This window comes from Lampris incognitus, chromosome 7 (genome assembly GCF_029633865.1).
Source record: "Lampris incognitus isolate fLamInc1 chromosome 7, fLamInc1.hap2, whole genome shotgun sequence".
In the NCBI taxonomy this organism is placed as follows: Eukaryota; Metazoa; Chordata; class Actinopteri; order Lampriformes; family Lampridae; genus Lampris; species Lampris incognitus.
The window spans coordinates 5,654,348-5,667,683 of record NC_079217.1 but is presented as its reverse complement, the minus strand read 5'-3'; the positions used below and the strand labels follow the sequence as shown (position 1 = coordinate 5,667,683).

Here is a 13,336-nt window from a genome sequence, read left to right as displayed (position 1 = left end):
CTTTCAGATATATGTAACAAAACAGAATATGTATTCAGTAACTTTCAGATATATGTAACAAAACAGAATATGTATTCAGTAACTTTCAGATATATGTAACAAAACAGAATTCTTATGCAGTAACTTTCAGATATATGTAACAAAACAGAATATGTATTCAGTAACTCTCAGATATATGTAACAAAACAGAATTCTTATGCAGTAACTTTCAGATATATGTAACAAAACAGAATATGTATTCAGTAACTTTCAGATATATGTAACAAAACAGAATATGTATTCAGTAACTTTCAGATATATGTAACAAAACAGAATATGTATTCAGTAACTTTCAGATATATGTAACAACAGAATTTTTATGCAGTAACTTTTAGCAATGCAAACGGGAGCGATATCTCTTATTGAAATACAATAAATTACACTTGTGAAACAGATGTAATTAGAGAAAAAAGTCCTGTTACCCTTTATAGTTTAGGTAGATAAAGGTCTCAGTCACATTTGAGTAAAATAATCCTATTTCTATAAATGTCATGGGATCTTTTTTTTAAAGATATTTTATTTTCACGGACCCCTTGCAATTACACCACGGACCACTAGGGGTCCGCGGACCCCCGGTTGAGAAACACCGCTTTAGTCGACTGGTCAACGTTGTCGCTTGCGGAGTGGGAGACACGGGTTCGCGTCCCGGCTGTGGCGACGGTTCCCGGGCTGCCCCCTGAATTCGTTACAGTATGCTGGTTTGAAGTATTTATATTAGCCTATGTTTCATTTTTTTTGGGGGGGGTGGTAAACTTTATTTACAATAATATATAATACAGAGACAATAAAGACAGTCAATAAAATAATAATAAATAAAAAAAACAGTAGATAAAAACACACCACAGTCAAAAATCATTAAAAGTATAGATACCCCCAATATTTTAAAAACATTCCTACTGTATTGCTTCCGGTATTATCTCCGAAAGGGGCTTTGTTGGTGGCGGTCTTCTCTCACTGAAATCAGTGTACTGCCAAGTATTGAGAGTGTTTCATATATTTTGCACTATAAAAGTAGATGCAGACAGTAGATGGTACTGTCTGCATCTGTTTCTACTGCCTTGTAGACTTGCCTCTTTAGGCAAAGGCTAGGGGAAGGTAACCCCGAATTCAAACCCAAGAAGGCGCTGGCAGCAGGGCGCCCGATGGTGCTTGGGGCAGAAGAGCCCAATAGGATCATGAGCCCTATCGGACCAATGGCACAAACATCAGATGGCGTGCAGAGGAAGCACTCTGTTGGTCAGTGGATGGCATCACTTGACCAGTAAGCTGTCCCTGCAGGGCAGCCTCTTTATCTACTGAGCCCGTTGCACTACGGTGGACCGCTTAGGAATGGGTTCTGAGGTCCAGAGAGACTGTTCGGTGGGGACACGACGCTGACTGTCTCAACTACTGTGCAAGGCGTGACTGTAAAAGAAAATGGGTTGATGTGGGTAAAATAATTCAGTGATTTGTGCTATAATAAATGCGTTTTATAGCGTTCTTATGTTTATTGGATATGTTTATATTTTTTATGTTTTTGTACTTCGAGTAAGCACGTGTGCTCGGAGCGGTAGCATGTAGATGCAGAGGACAAGCTGTGTGATCGATACCCCTGTTTTTTTCTCTGAACTGAGGGGGTGGGGCTGAGAGTACACCTGTCACCATCTTGCAATGCTGTGATTGCAACTATTCCCCAGTCCTCTGTGAACAGTACACATGGCCTTTGAAACTGTAGTTAGTGGTCACACCCATATTTGCATATGAAGCGGGTCGATGGTTTCAGTCGGTAGGCAGCTGTGTTGTACTGTGTTGTTTATAAGGGATGGGGGATACCTGCAGACTGCAGTCGGTTTAGACTGAAGAGGTCACTTAGTTGAGTGATGAAACGTATCTGTCAATAACGTTGTATCCAGATGAACTCTTCTTTGATTTTCTTACCTGGGCTATTGAGCATGCAGCAGGACAACTTGTACAGCCAGTGTTCAAACTTGTTTTATTGTTTGCTTTATTGCTTGGTTTATCATTGCCTTTTTTTGTAAGGCGCTTGGTACATTATTGTTTGAAAAGAGCTATATGAATAGATCATTGTTATTTTTATATTTGAAATCAGAACCAGTGTGGTTAAACACAAGCTGAAAATGGCCTTCCGAGTATCAGTTGCCGATAGAGACTTTGCACTTCTGTTGTCTCCTACCCGTTACATGAGGACCATTCTTCTGTCAATGTAAACATCCATAAAAGCTCTTTCTCCCATCGGTAAGGCATGGCGCCTTTTCTATTCTTCTCATCTCCATCACTCTCACATTCTCTGATCGGGGAGTGTACCACTGTAATGTAGCATGCCATTGTTTGTGAAGTGGGTGGGAAATAACTATTTACAGCGTACCTCAGCGGCAAACCAAACACGTCTTTGTGAGCGCCTCCGAGTTGGGAATGAGCTGAGCATTATGCAAGTTGGAACAAAGACACACGGAGACGCCAAAGAGCTAAGGAGTCGTCACCGTTTGCCATTGTGTTTGCTTGGAGATAACCCTGGATGACTGCTTAAACAGATTTGAACACAGTATACAGTACACAATATACAGTGCACATTGTCTGTGTACTGTATATATTTTTTGACAGTCAAATTACCAGCAACTGCTTTAGGGGGCCCCATTTTTATGTTTTGTGTTTGTGCAATAATGTGCCCTCGTCTAAATAGACCGTACATAAGGCCCGTTTGTGACTCCCATTCATGCACCAGTATTCTTAAGCATCGAAAAGGTGACAAAATGTACCGGGCTTTGCCTGCGGCGAGTCACTGAATAGGGAGCAGAGTGTCCAGGTAACACCAGTGGCGTGCCTTGAAGATAAATGGATATTTACACGACAAAAGGCCAGATTAAAACTGGCATTTGACATTTGATACCACTAAAGTAATCTATCATCCAACTTTTTAAGGTTGTACTCACATGGCGCATTGTTTGGTTGGTCTCTGAGGGACCCAGCAGAGTCAGAGCTCCCTTTCATGTTGTGAGTTTGCACAAAGGACCCCGGATTTTCTCTCACGTGGGTGTGTCCTTTACCCACAGATTGCCAGAGAATGTCTCAGAAGTTTTCTGTACTAAATTTAAAGCCCTGGGTCATAACAATAGCAGTTCCATTACAAAACATGCCTTATAATAACCCGGCGTTCGGTTCATCCCGCAGCGCCGGTTCTGCTTACCAAAAGTGCCTCACTGAGCACCGGCATTCCAAACATGAATAATAATGTAACTTTTATCACCGCAAACAATCTTCCAAGAGAAAAAGGTGTTTCCAGCTCTTTGAAGTGGAAAATATAACATGATATGTGTATACATCACGGTTCTTTTGTGATACTCTCCCGGCCAATACCCAGACAGTAAACCTCCTATAGACGGCTTCCTTACGTAACATAATTCCTGGCCATTAACCTTATGTCACCATAAAGACAAAACAAAAACAATTGCAAATCAACCTCTGAGATGCAATGCATTATGCCTGTGTGGAAACTGGTGCAAAAACAATCTGAACAATATTCACAAGTCAATCTGACGACGGGCTAGGAGCTTTCACCATATTACCCTTATAGATAAATACCCTTACCATACCAGTGAAGGGCAGGTGTAGTGCTTTCCCAACAACTTGTATTTTCAAAATCCTCTAACTGATGACTCAATAACAGTTTTCACTACATATATTCACCCAAAAAAATCAAACTATTTCTTTCTTCTTTTTTTTTTTTTACAGAAAACCAGAAACCAGACCGATGTGGTGAAGAGGGAGCTGAGCGGAAGGTAAAGCTCTCAATTTACCAGTCATTCTTCGTTCCAACCCTCACTTACGGTCACGAGCTTTGGGTAGTGACCAAAAGGGTGAGGTTGCGGATACAAGCGATTGAACCTCCTCATTCAGGTCTACACTCAGTGCGCTCTGCCAATGAAAGGCACCTGGCACTTCTGCCACAACGGGGTCCTAAGTCACTAGCCAGACTCTTCTTTTCTGTAGTTCCCTGGTGGTAGAATGAGTTACCAAACTCCATTCGATCCGCCGAGTCCCTCTCCATCTTTAAGAAGCTAAAGACCCAGCTCTTTCTCGAACACCTCCACACCTGATGGTATTGATTTAAAAAAAAAAAATCGCTTCTGTGCACCCTATGCATTGCCTTTGTGCACTGCCCGTTGACCACCTATGTCCTATCGGACGTGAACCTGGTTTTTTGGCACTTACTTGTGTTGTTGCCCTCTGACTAGATCCTTGTGTGGAGTTTGCTTGTTCTCGCAATGTTGGCGGGGTTTTTCCTATCAAAGTCCAAAGAGATGAACGATAAGTAAAATGAGGCTCTGAATTGCATATATACCGATCAGCCAAAACTTTAAAACCCCCTGAGGCCACTGCCATCAGAATACCATTGCCATGAAGGGTTGTACCTGGTCTGCAACGATGTTTAGGTAGGTGGCATGTGTCAAAGTAACATCCACATGAATGCCAGGCCCCAAGGTTTCCCAGCAGAACATTGTCCAGAGCATCCCACTGCCTCCGTCGGCTTGCCTTCTTCGCCTTGGGGCATCCTGGTGCCATCTCTTCCCCAGGTAAACCGCACACGAACCCAGCCGTCCACATGATGTAAAAGAAAACATGATTCAGCAGACCAGGCCACCTTCTTCCATTGCTCCATGGTCTAGTTCTGATGCTCAAGTGCCCATTGTAGGCACTTTTAGTGGTGGACAGGGGTCATCATGGGCACTCTGACTGGTCTGCAGCTCCACAGCCCCATACACAGCAAGCTGTGATGCACTGTATGTTCTGACACCTGTCTGTCACAGCCAGCATTAACTTCTTCAGCAATTCGAGCTACAGTAGCTCGTCTGTGGAATCGGAACCAGACGGGCTTGCCTTCGCTTTCCACGCGCATCAGTGAGCCTTGGGCGCCCATGAACCTGTTGCCCGTTCACCGGTTGTCCTTCCTTTGACCACTTTTGGTAGGTCCTGACCACTGCATACCAGGAACACCCCACAAGACCTGCCGTTTTGGAGATGCTCTGACTCAGTTGTCCAGCCATCATAATTTGGCCCGTGTCAGAGTCGCTCAGATCCTTATGCTTGCCCATTTCTCCTGCTTCCAACACATCAACCTCAAGAACTGGCTGTTCACTTGCTGCCCAAAATATCCCACCCCTCGACACGTGCCACTGTAATGAGATAATCAATGCTATTCACTTACCTGTCAGGGGCTTTAATGTTTTGGCTGATCGGTGTCGGTGTGTATGATTGTGTGTGTGGTACCTGTAATGGACAGGCAGCCTTTCTAGGTTCTCTCTGCCTTCTGCACAAGGCCTTCTGGGAAGGGTACCGGTACCCCATGACCTTATACTGGAAAAGAATGAATATATGAAAGAATATACTGTAAATATACTCCCATTATATTTGTTTATGTACATTGGTAGATGAAATGTGCTTTTACGTGTGCCGTGATATTAACATTGAGGAAAATAACTTCTGTAAAAAATGCATAAAAAGGAAAATGCTGCATCCTTAGCTCATGTTACTCCATTGTCTGAGAGATCCCCTCTCACGCCCCTCTGTTCCTCTGAGGTAAGTATAAATGGACGGATCTGGTGGCACATACAGAGGCACAAAATGAAGACTTACAGGTGAGTGAATGACATTACTGTGTGCTCTTTTATTCCTCCAATATTTTAATTGTTTATTCTTTTTATTTTTTTTGTTGCTCAAAATATCTCTATGGAAACAGTCATCCCTATCTAAACCTGTCTATACCTTAATTTGCTACTTGAGTGAGCATCTATTTTTTTAGATTATTCCAATGAAATGATCAGTTTGGTTGTGAAGTCCTCGATAGCCAAGGCCAGGTGGGGCTTTTCGAATACAACTCTTCTAAAAGATGCAGCTGTGTCTCTTCGAAGATGAGCCTTGATGACGGTGATGATGATAAACATGAGGGAGGTTTCATCAGTGTCGGGAGTATGAGAGCTTTTAAAGTCTTGTTCTCATTTTGAACTATTCTAATACAGCAGCTCATGTAATAGATTTGTTAAATATTTTAAAAAGCACACAAGGATTTAAGAACTCTGCTGACTTTCAAATGAAAATTATATAGAATTACATAACTGTTAAACACTCAACGGTAGGAACAGTCAACGAATAAGGTGCAAAATAACCCAGTGATTCAAGTAGATATGTACACGTATGTGTGTGTGTGTGTATATATATATAAATAAAATTAGTAGATATCTATATAATTATATAAATTATACATTTATATAATTATATACCAGTAGATATTTATATAATTATATAAAAATGATATGCGACCCAGAGCAGGATAAGCAGTTTGGATAATGGATGGACGGATAATCGTCATAAGAAGACATATACACAATGATATATAGAAACTCGTGGATCATGATAGCTCCCGGGTAAATCTAAACACGTCTTCCTCTCTTCTGTGTGAACTTTCATTTTCCACCGCTTGTTTTTCGAGCCAGGTCTGACCACTTATCTTACATAAAGGTTTGGACTGATTCTGCCTTTCGGATCACTTCCTCGCACGCACACACACACACACACACACACACACACCATCGGCGGTCACCCGGGGTCGAGTATGACTCCTCCTCCTGGGTCTTCAGGCGGGCGTAGAGGCTGATCCTGGAGCCGCATATTTCGGGGCAACGTGGGCGAGGGTGTGAAGAAGTGGTTGAGGGTGTGGGTTCAGGCCTTTCTGGTAACTCGCTCCTCTCGAGGGTCCGCGCTCGTTTTCAGCAGCACGGTGGAGGCCACGGTTGTAGCGCGCAGCACCCTCACGGACAGCCAGTCTCCAGGCCTCCCCTGTTCTTTGCTGCTTGTTCCCAGGTGTGAAGGTCGATGCCAAACCTTTTGATGTGGGCCTTGATGTTATCACACACACACACAAACACCACAGTCAGTGAATGCCTGGGTACCCACTTTTGTTTGTTTTTTTTCCCTTGCCGGTGAAGAACAATAAGTTTGGCCACCCTTGTGTGCCAGCTTGGCCTAATTCTGAGGAGCGAGGCCCAGTCGCAGACAGTATGCAATACACACAACACCTACAGACCTCCAGGTCAGTGGCACTTCCCTTCACAAGCCAAACCTCAAAAAAAGTATATTCTGTTAGATTTCTCATCGTCTTTTGCGTCGATATTAGGATCCTTCCACCGCCGTGGCTGTTGTCGTGACCTACTTTCTCACCCCACCCAGAAAACACTGACATAACAGTGGTCTGCGGCACCAAGACGATGGCGATGAGCATCTTCCTCTGTCCGGTTTACCATGCTCTCTACAACGAGTCCCTGATGGCCCTCAACGGACAGTTCGACAACGCAGAGTGCTACGGGGTTCCTGACTGGAGCACAGACCCGCCGACCTTAAAATTCAATTTCACCATAGCCGAGAGTGACGTGGCTGTCTGCCACAATAACTTCAAGGTAATTTTGACAGAAACGCCTCACGCCAACGACGAACAGAGCACGCATGGCGGACAGGTTTTTTACTTCTTGAAATATATATATGTATATACAAGTATATGAGCATGAGTGGGTGTCCGGGTGGCGTAGCGGTCTATTCCGTTGCCTACCAACACGGGGATCGCCGGTTCGAATCTCCGTGATACCTCCAGCTTGGTCGGACGTCCCTACAGACACAATTGGCCGTGTCTGCAGGTGGGAAGCTGGATGTGGGTATGTGTCCTGGTCGCTGTACTAGCGCCTCCTCCGGTCGGTCGGGTCACCTGTTCGGGGGGGGGGGGGACTGGGGGGAATAGCGTGATCCTCCCACGCGCTACGTCCCCCTGGTGAAACTCCTCACTGTCAGGTGAAAAGAAGCGGCTGGCGATTCCACATGTATGGGAGGAGGCATGTGGTAGTCTGCAGCCCTCCCCGGATCGGCAGAGGGGGTGGAGCAGAGACCGGGACGGCTCAGAAGAGTGGGGTAATTGGCCGGATAGAATTGGGGGAGAAAAGGAGGTGGGGGGGGGGGGGATCCATATAAAAAAAAAGTATATGAGCCTGAGAAATTAAAAATGTTTCAGGGAAGTTCTTAAAAAAACTGAATTTCGGTGAAAGTCTCATCATTTCTTTTAACAGATAACCAGCGAAGTCGGGACAGGGATGTTCTCCGACTTCTCAAACGTGCAGTTTGTTAACATCTCTGGCATCATCAGCTCCTTGGACCCCAGCGCGGGGACAATCACCTACCGGCAGCAGATTCTCTACATGTTTTCCTGCCGCTACCCAATGCAATACCTGGTGAACAACACCCAGCTGGGCGTGTAAGTGCACTGAACACGGCTTGGCTAACCGTCTCCTGCCTCGTCTGCATCACTCCAATAAAACACTGATGGCAAAAGCATTACAAGTTTAGGACTGTCCCTTTGACTTTTACGAGTAAAGCGTCTTTAAATGCACGATATGAAATGTTCTTGGTTCGACACAGGTCGGGGGTGAGTCTCGCGGTAAGAGACAACAACGGTAGTTTTATCAGCACGCTGAGCATGCAGCTGTACAGTGTAAGTGATGCTGCGGAGGCTCTTGGCTTCACCTCAGCCTGCAGAGAGTTCTTAACAATGAAAGGTTTCATGTGCAGGACAAATAGTCAACTCAATGGTTCTCCTGCTTTTCAATGGAACAGGATACAGGCTACACTGAACCGCTTATTGTGCCAGAAACAGGACTTAACCTAAAAACCAGGATTTTTGTGGGAGTGAAAGCGACCAACCTCACGAACAGGTACTCAGTAAATACTGGCCGTGTTACATTTGATGAAAAGAAGTGAAGGTATCTTATGAAAATGCCTGACGGTATCCTTACAATGCATCCCTTCCTGAAGGTTCAACGTGCTGCTGGACAGATGTTACGCAACAACAAGTCCCTTTCCCTCAAACAGCACTTATTACGACCTTTTTGTCGGGTGAGTCGCCTCGTCACCCACGCGACATATTTCTACAATGACATGTTACCGTGAAGGCTTGCACGGTGAAACTTAACTCCAAGCCAACTGCGTTATGTTTCCTGGCCTCCCCCCGCCGGGCCGTCCCAAGACTCATGTCCTCTTCTCATCCAAGGTGCACACGTGATGGACAAACAAGGGTGGAGCTGAATGGTGTGTCTCAGATGGCACGCTTCTCCTTCGAGGCCTTCCGATTTGTGGAGCACAAAAACCTGACGGTTTCCACCTTTTACCTGCATTGTGTTACCAGACTTTGTGAGGTGTCAAGGTGTTCTGCTCTACTTCCTGTGAGTAGCACCAACCGATTCACACTTTTGTAGCGACCTAGTACAATGAGAGAGAGAGAAAATAAAATATCCATTTTATCAAAACAGAAAATTTTGTGATTTGAGTGGCTTCAACATTTGTCCTCACCACTTTTCTAATCTTTTGGAGTCATTTGTATTTCACATTTGTAAAAAAAAAAAAGTTTTTTTTTGTCACCAGTGGTTTAAGATTGGGACTGGGTTATCTGTAATTCAGTTTCCTGTTCTGTTTGAGCACATCTGGTATTTTGGTGTGATATGGTAACTTGCATTGGAAAACAGTCTCCGGTTTATGTTTTTGATGATTAGACTGCTGGACAGATGACTACAGAAAGCTGGACATACATACATAGAGAGAGAGAGAGAGAGAGAGAGAGAGAGAGAGAGAGAGAGAGAGACAGACAGACAGAGACAGAGAGACAGATAGACAGGCAGACATACATAGATACATAGATAGACAGACAGACAGACAGACAGACATAGACAGACAGATAGATAGAGAGACAGACAGACATACATAGATAGACAGACAGACAGACATAGATAGAAAGACAGACATGGACGGATAGATAGACAGACAGATAGATAGATAGACAGACAGACATAGTTAGATAGATAAATAGACCGATAGATAAATAGACAGATAGATACAGATAGACAGATAGATTGATAGAGACAGAAAGACAGACATAGATCGATAGATAGACAGACAGATAATAGATAGATAGACACACAGACAGACATAGATATAGATAAATAGAGACAGACAGATAGCTAGATGGATAGGATAGATAGATAGATGGATGGATAGATAAATAGAGACAGACAAACAGATAGATAGACAGACAGCTAGATACATAGATTGACAGACAGATGGATAGACAGACATAGATAGATAGACAGACAGATAGATAGATATAGATAAATACAGACAGACAGACAGATAGACAGATAGATATTCTCATAGTCATCTTTCATCTTCTTTGCAGGACTGTAGTTCTCCTGCTGCAGGCCGGAGGAGGAGAGAGGCCTCGTCAAACCAGGATGTGCCTGCCAACAATATGGTCACGGTCACCTCTCCCCCGATTATGGTGACCAAACTGAACAACGGTACAGCCATGCTCTATCGTTTTGTGTTAGGATTGTCGTAGGTCATATCATCATCGAAACATAATGGACCACACAGTGGTCGTCCATTTCTCTGAAATGGCTAAAAGTCCACAAGTCCTGACTACACCTTTCATCAACCTCTTCCAACAGGTCGTCCCACCGGAACAGCCGCTCACGGTGAGAATACACCATGTGTGAACCGCCAATTGCCCACTTTTGTCATGTTTGCATGGATGCATGCACACTAACGCATGTAAAGATGTGGTAAAGATGAAAATAAGTCTAAATTAGGATCGCCCCTATTTAGCTGATAGTGCCGCATGGTGTGTCGGCAGATCACTGCGAAAAGTTTAAGTTTGAGCCGAAATAACTGCAAGTATACCCCCTACTGACGTATCCTTGAGCAAGACATCAAAACACCATCAACTAAAAAGGGCTGTTCAGTAGACACGCTTGACCTCTGACCTCCTTGTGGAGGAGGTCCAGTGAAACCAGGCTTTTCCTTCTGGCGACAGAAAAAAAGGAATCACAAAAATAGAAATATACAACTTGTAGACCCTGATGGCCAAACTTCCCGGTCAGTACAATGTGCTGTTAAATATAAACCACATCAAACAGCGTACGGGATACATTCCCAAATCACATTGTGGCAAACACAAGTATTTTGAATCCTTTGTGTCACAGGGATACATAGTAATTAGCTGTTAAACTTGAATATAAGGTGAATCAGGAACACTCGGTCATTTCACTTCTTGCACTTGCACACATGAAGGGAAATGAAATGCCGTTTCCCACAGCAGCACAACACAAAGACAAAAATACATACAAAAACTACAAGAACACACATACCCAAACTAACATATACATCCAAACTAAATAAAAAAAATCACTGTCCAAGGGAACGAACGCCAGCCAGGATGACTGTCGGCACCGCCGGTCTGCCCGCACTGCTTCGCGTCCTGTCAGACCGCCCTCGGCGTTTCCTCCTCAGGCGACGAAGCAGACCAAGCTCTCCCAGCCGATCCCAGTGCCAGCTCTCCCAGCCAGACACCCTCGACACACCTCCCTGCACTCCACATGATGACATCAAAAACACCATGGTCAACGCCAGGCGAGGCCGCCGCCAGACCGCCCTCGGTGTTATTGGAACTGCTTGTCTGCATGGGCTAGCAGTTAGCTTAGCCTGTCCCGCCAGCTCTCCCAGCCATCAATCGAAGACAAAACTTTGACACAGAGGTGGACAAAGACTGCATGGACGGTACTGGGTGAGGCTGCCACAAATGTGAATTTGCGCCGCCATCTTCCGACACCGCACTGGGTGAGGCCACTGCAAACGCGAATTCGTGCAGCCATCTTCTGCTGAGTAGCATAACCATAGTAAAGATAGCGCCACATCTGATGATCGCCATATAATTAATAAGCCAATTACAATTTATATGGTACAATGTGATTTGTGAATTTATCCCATATAGTGTGTAGATTATGTGTAACAGCACATCACAGTCACCCAGAAGGAAACTAAATATAGAAAAGCCCCTATTTTAATCATATATTAATCAATAGTTACCACTCGTCATCGTTCAGTTGCATCTATTCTACTCGTAAGATGCTCATGCTTTTATGACAATAAAAGTAGTCAAAGTCTATTTCTGTGTAATGAATGGCCTGTAGGTTCAAAGTGTTACTCAAAATTTCAGTGGTCAGCAAAATCCTATGACATAAGGGCATCCGGGTAGCGTAGCGGTCTTTTCCATTGCCGTTGCCTACCAACATGGGGATCGGCAGTTCGAATCCCCGTGTTACTTCCAGCTTGGTCGGGTGTCCCTACAGACACAATTGGCCGTGTCTGCGGGTGGGAAGCCAGATGTGGGTATGTGTCCTGGTCGCTGCACTAGCACCTCCTCTGGTTGGTCGGGGCGCCTGTTCGGGGGGAGGCGAAACTCCTGTCAGGTGAAAAGAAGCGGCTGGCGACTCCACATGTACGTATAGGAAGAGGCATGTGGTAGTCTGCAGCCCTCCCCGGATCGGCCGAGGGGGTGGAGTAGTGATCAGGACGGCTCGGAAGAGTGGGGTAATTGGCCGGACACAATTGGGGAGAAAAGGGGGGGGGGATCTCTCCCCCCAAAAAAATCCTATGACATAAACCAGGGCTAGTCCAAACCGAAACGCTGTCACTTGCAGTCCTGGCCTCTGGTGCTAATAGGCTTCAACAATTTAACACCTCTCCCCTTTCTCTGCACATCCAGCTGCCTCGTCCACGTCGCAGGGCAACAGCAGCCCTCTGGTGGGTGTGATAGTTGCCGTCGCCATCCTTACTATTCTCTTCATCTCCACGGCTGCCTTCCTCGGCCTGTACCTCAGGAGGAGAAAGACAGCCTTCCAGTAGCCATTGCTACCGTCTGACTCAAAGAGGAGGCCAGTCCTTTCTCTCCTTCAGTCCCCCAGTGCGCCACTTTATCAGCAGTATAAGCATGCTGCTGGGAACACAACACACTGCATGCACGCCAAATGATGCTGTAGGAATAGGAACGCAGTACAAGCCATGAGCAAACAATGTTTAGGACTCTCATAATGTAGAATCAAAGCTGGACATCAGAGGTTTTCATTAAATAAACATTAACACTCTGCCAAGGTGGCATGCGAGTTACTTAAGCCTTCAGAGACACAATCAATACCGACAGTGTATAAATCATCAATGTGGAGCTCAGTGTACAGAATCTGTGCAATAATCCTTTGTATTATGTATAAGTGAATGATCGATGCTATGTTTTGTAATCACTTTCTCACCTGATTCACATTAAAGTATTTAATTGGTGATTGTGTCTCTTGTAATCAGTTGTCATATATTGTGTATACCACTGTGTAAGATTTTTCCATGGAAAATCAAAGTTATGAACAAAGTGGCTTGGAAGAAG

The 13,336-nt window shown here is 44.7% G+C and overlaps 1 protein-coding gene across 1 annotated transcript; it reads left to right on the top strand.

Annotated features, from left to right (window-relative positions):
- The first annotated feature begins 5,658 nt into the window (after window positions 1-5,658).
- si:dkey-4p15.5 (zona pellucida-like domain-containing protein 1) lies at window positions 5,659-12,807 on the top strand. Its single transcript, XM_056283710.1, has 10 exons — window positions 5,659-5,672; window positions 7,020-7,123; window positions 7,261-7,487; window positions 8,145-8,329; window positions 8,494-8,566; window positions 8,689-8,786; window positions 8,887-8,967; window positions 9,122-9,293; window positions 10,301-10,421; window positions 12,668-12,807. The coding sequence occupies exons 1-10, from the start codon at window positions 5,659-5,661 to the stop codon at window positions 12,805-12,807; spliced, it is 1,215 nt and encodes a 404-aa protein (XP_056139685.1).
- Window positions 12,808-13,336: the final 529 nt, after the last annotated feature.

Coding starts and splice junctions, on each gene's coding strand:
- si:dkey-4p15.5 (XM_056283710.1), top strand. Junction 8,787..8,886: donor GCGACCAACCTCACGAACAG/GTACTCAGTAAA, acceptor CCCTTCCTGAAG/GTTCAACGTGCTGCTGGACA. Junction 9,294..10,300: donor GGTGTTCTGCTCTACTTCCT/GTGAGTAGCACC, acceptor TCTTCTTTGCAG/GACTGTAGTTCTCCTGCTGC.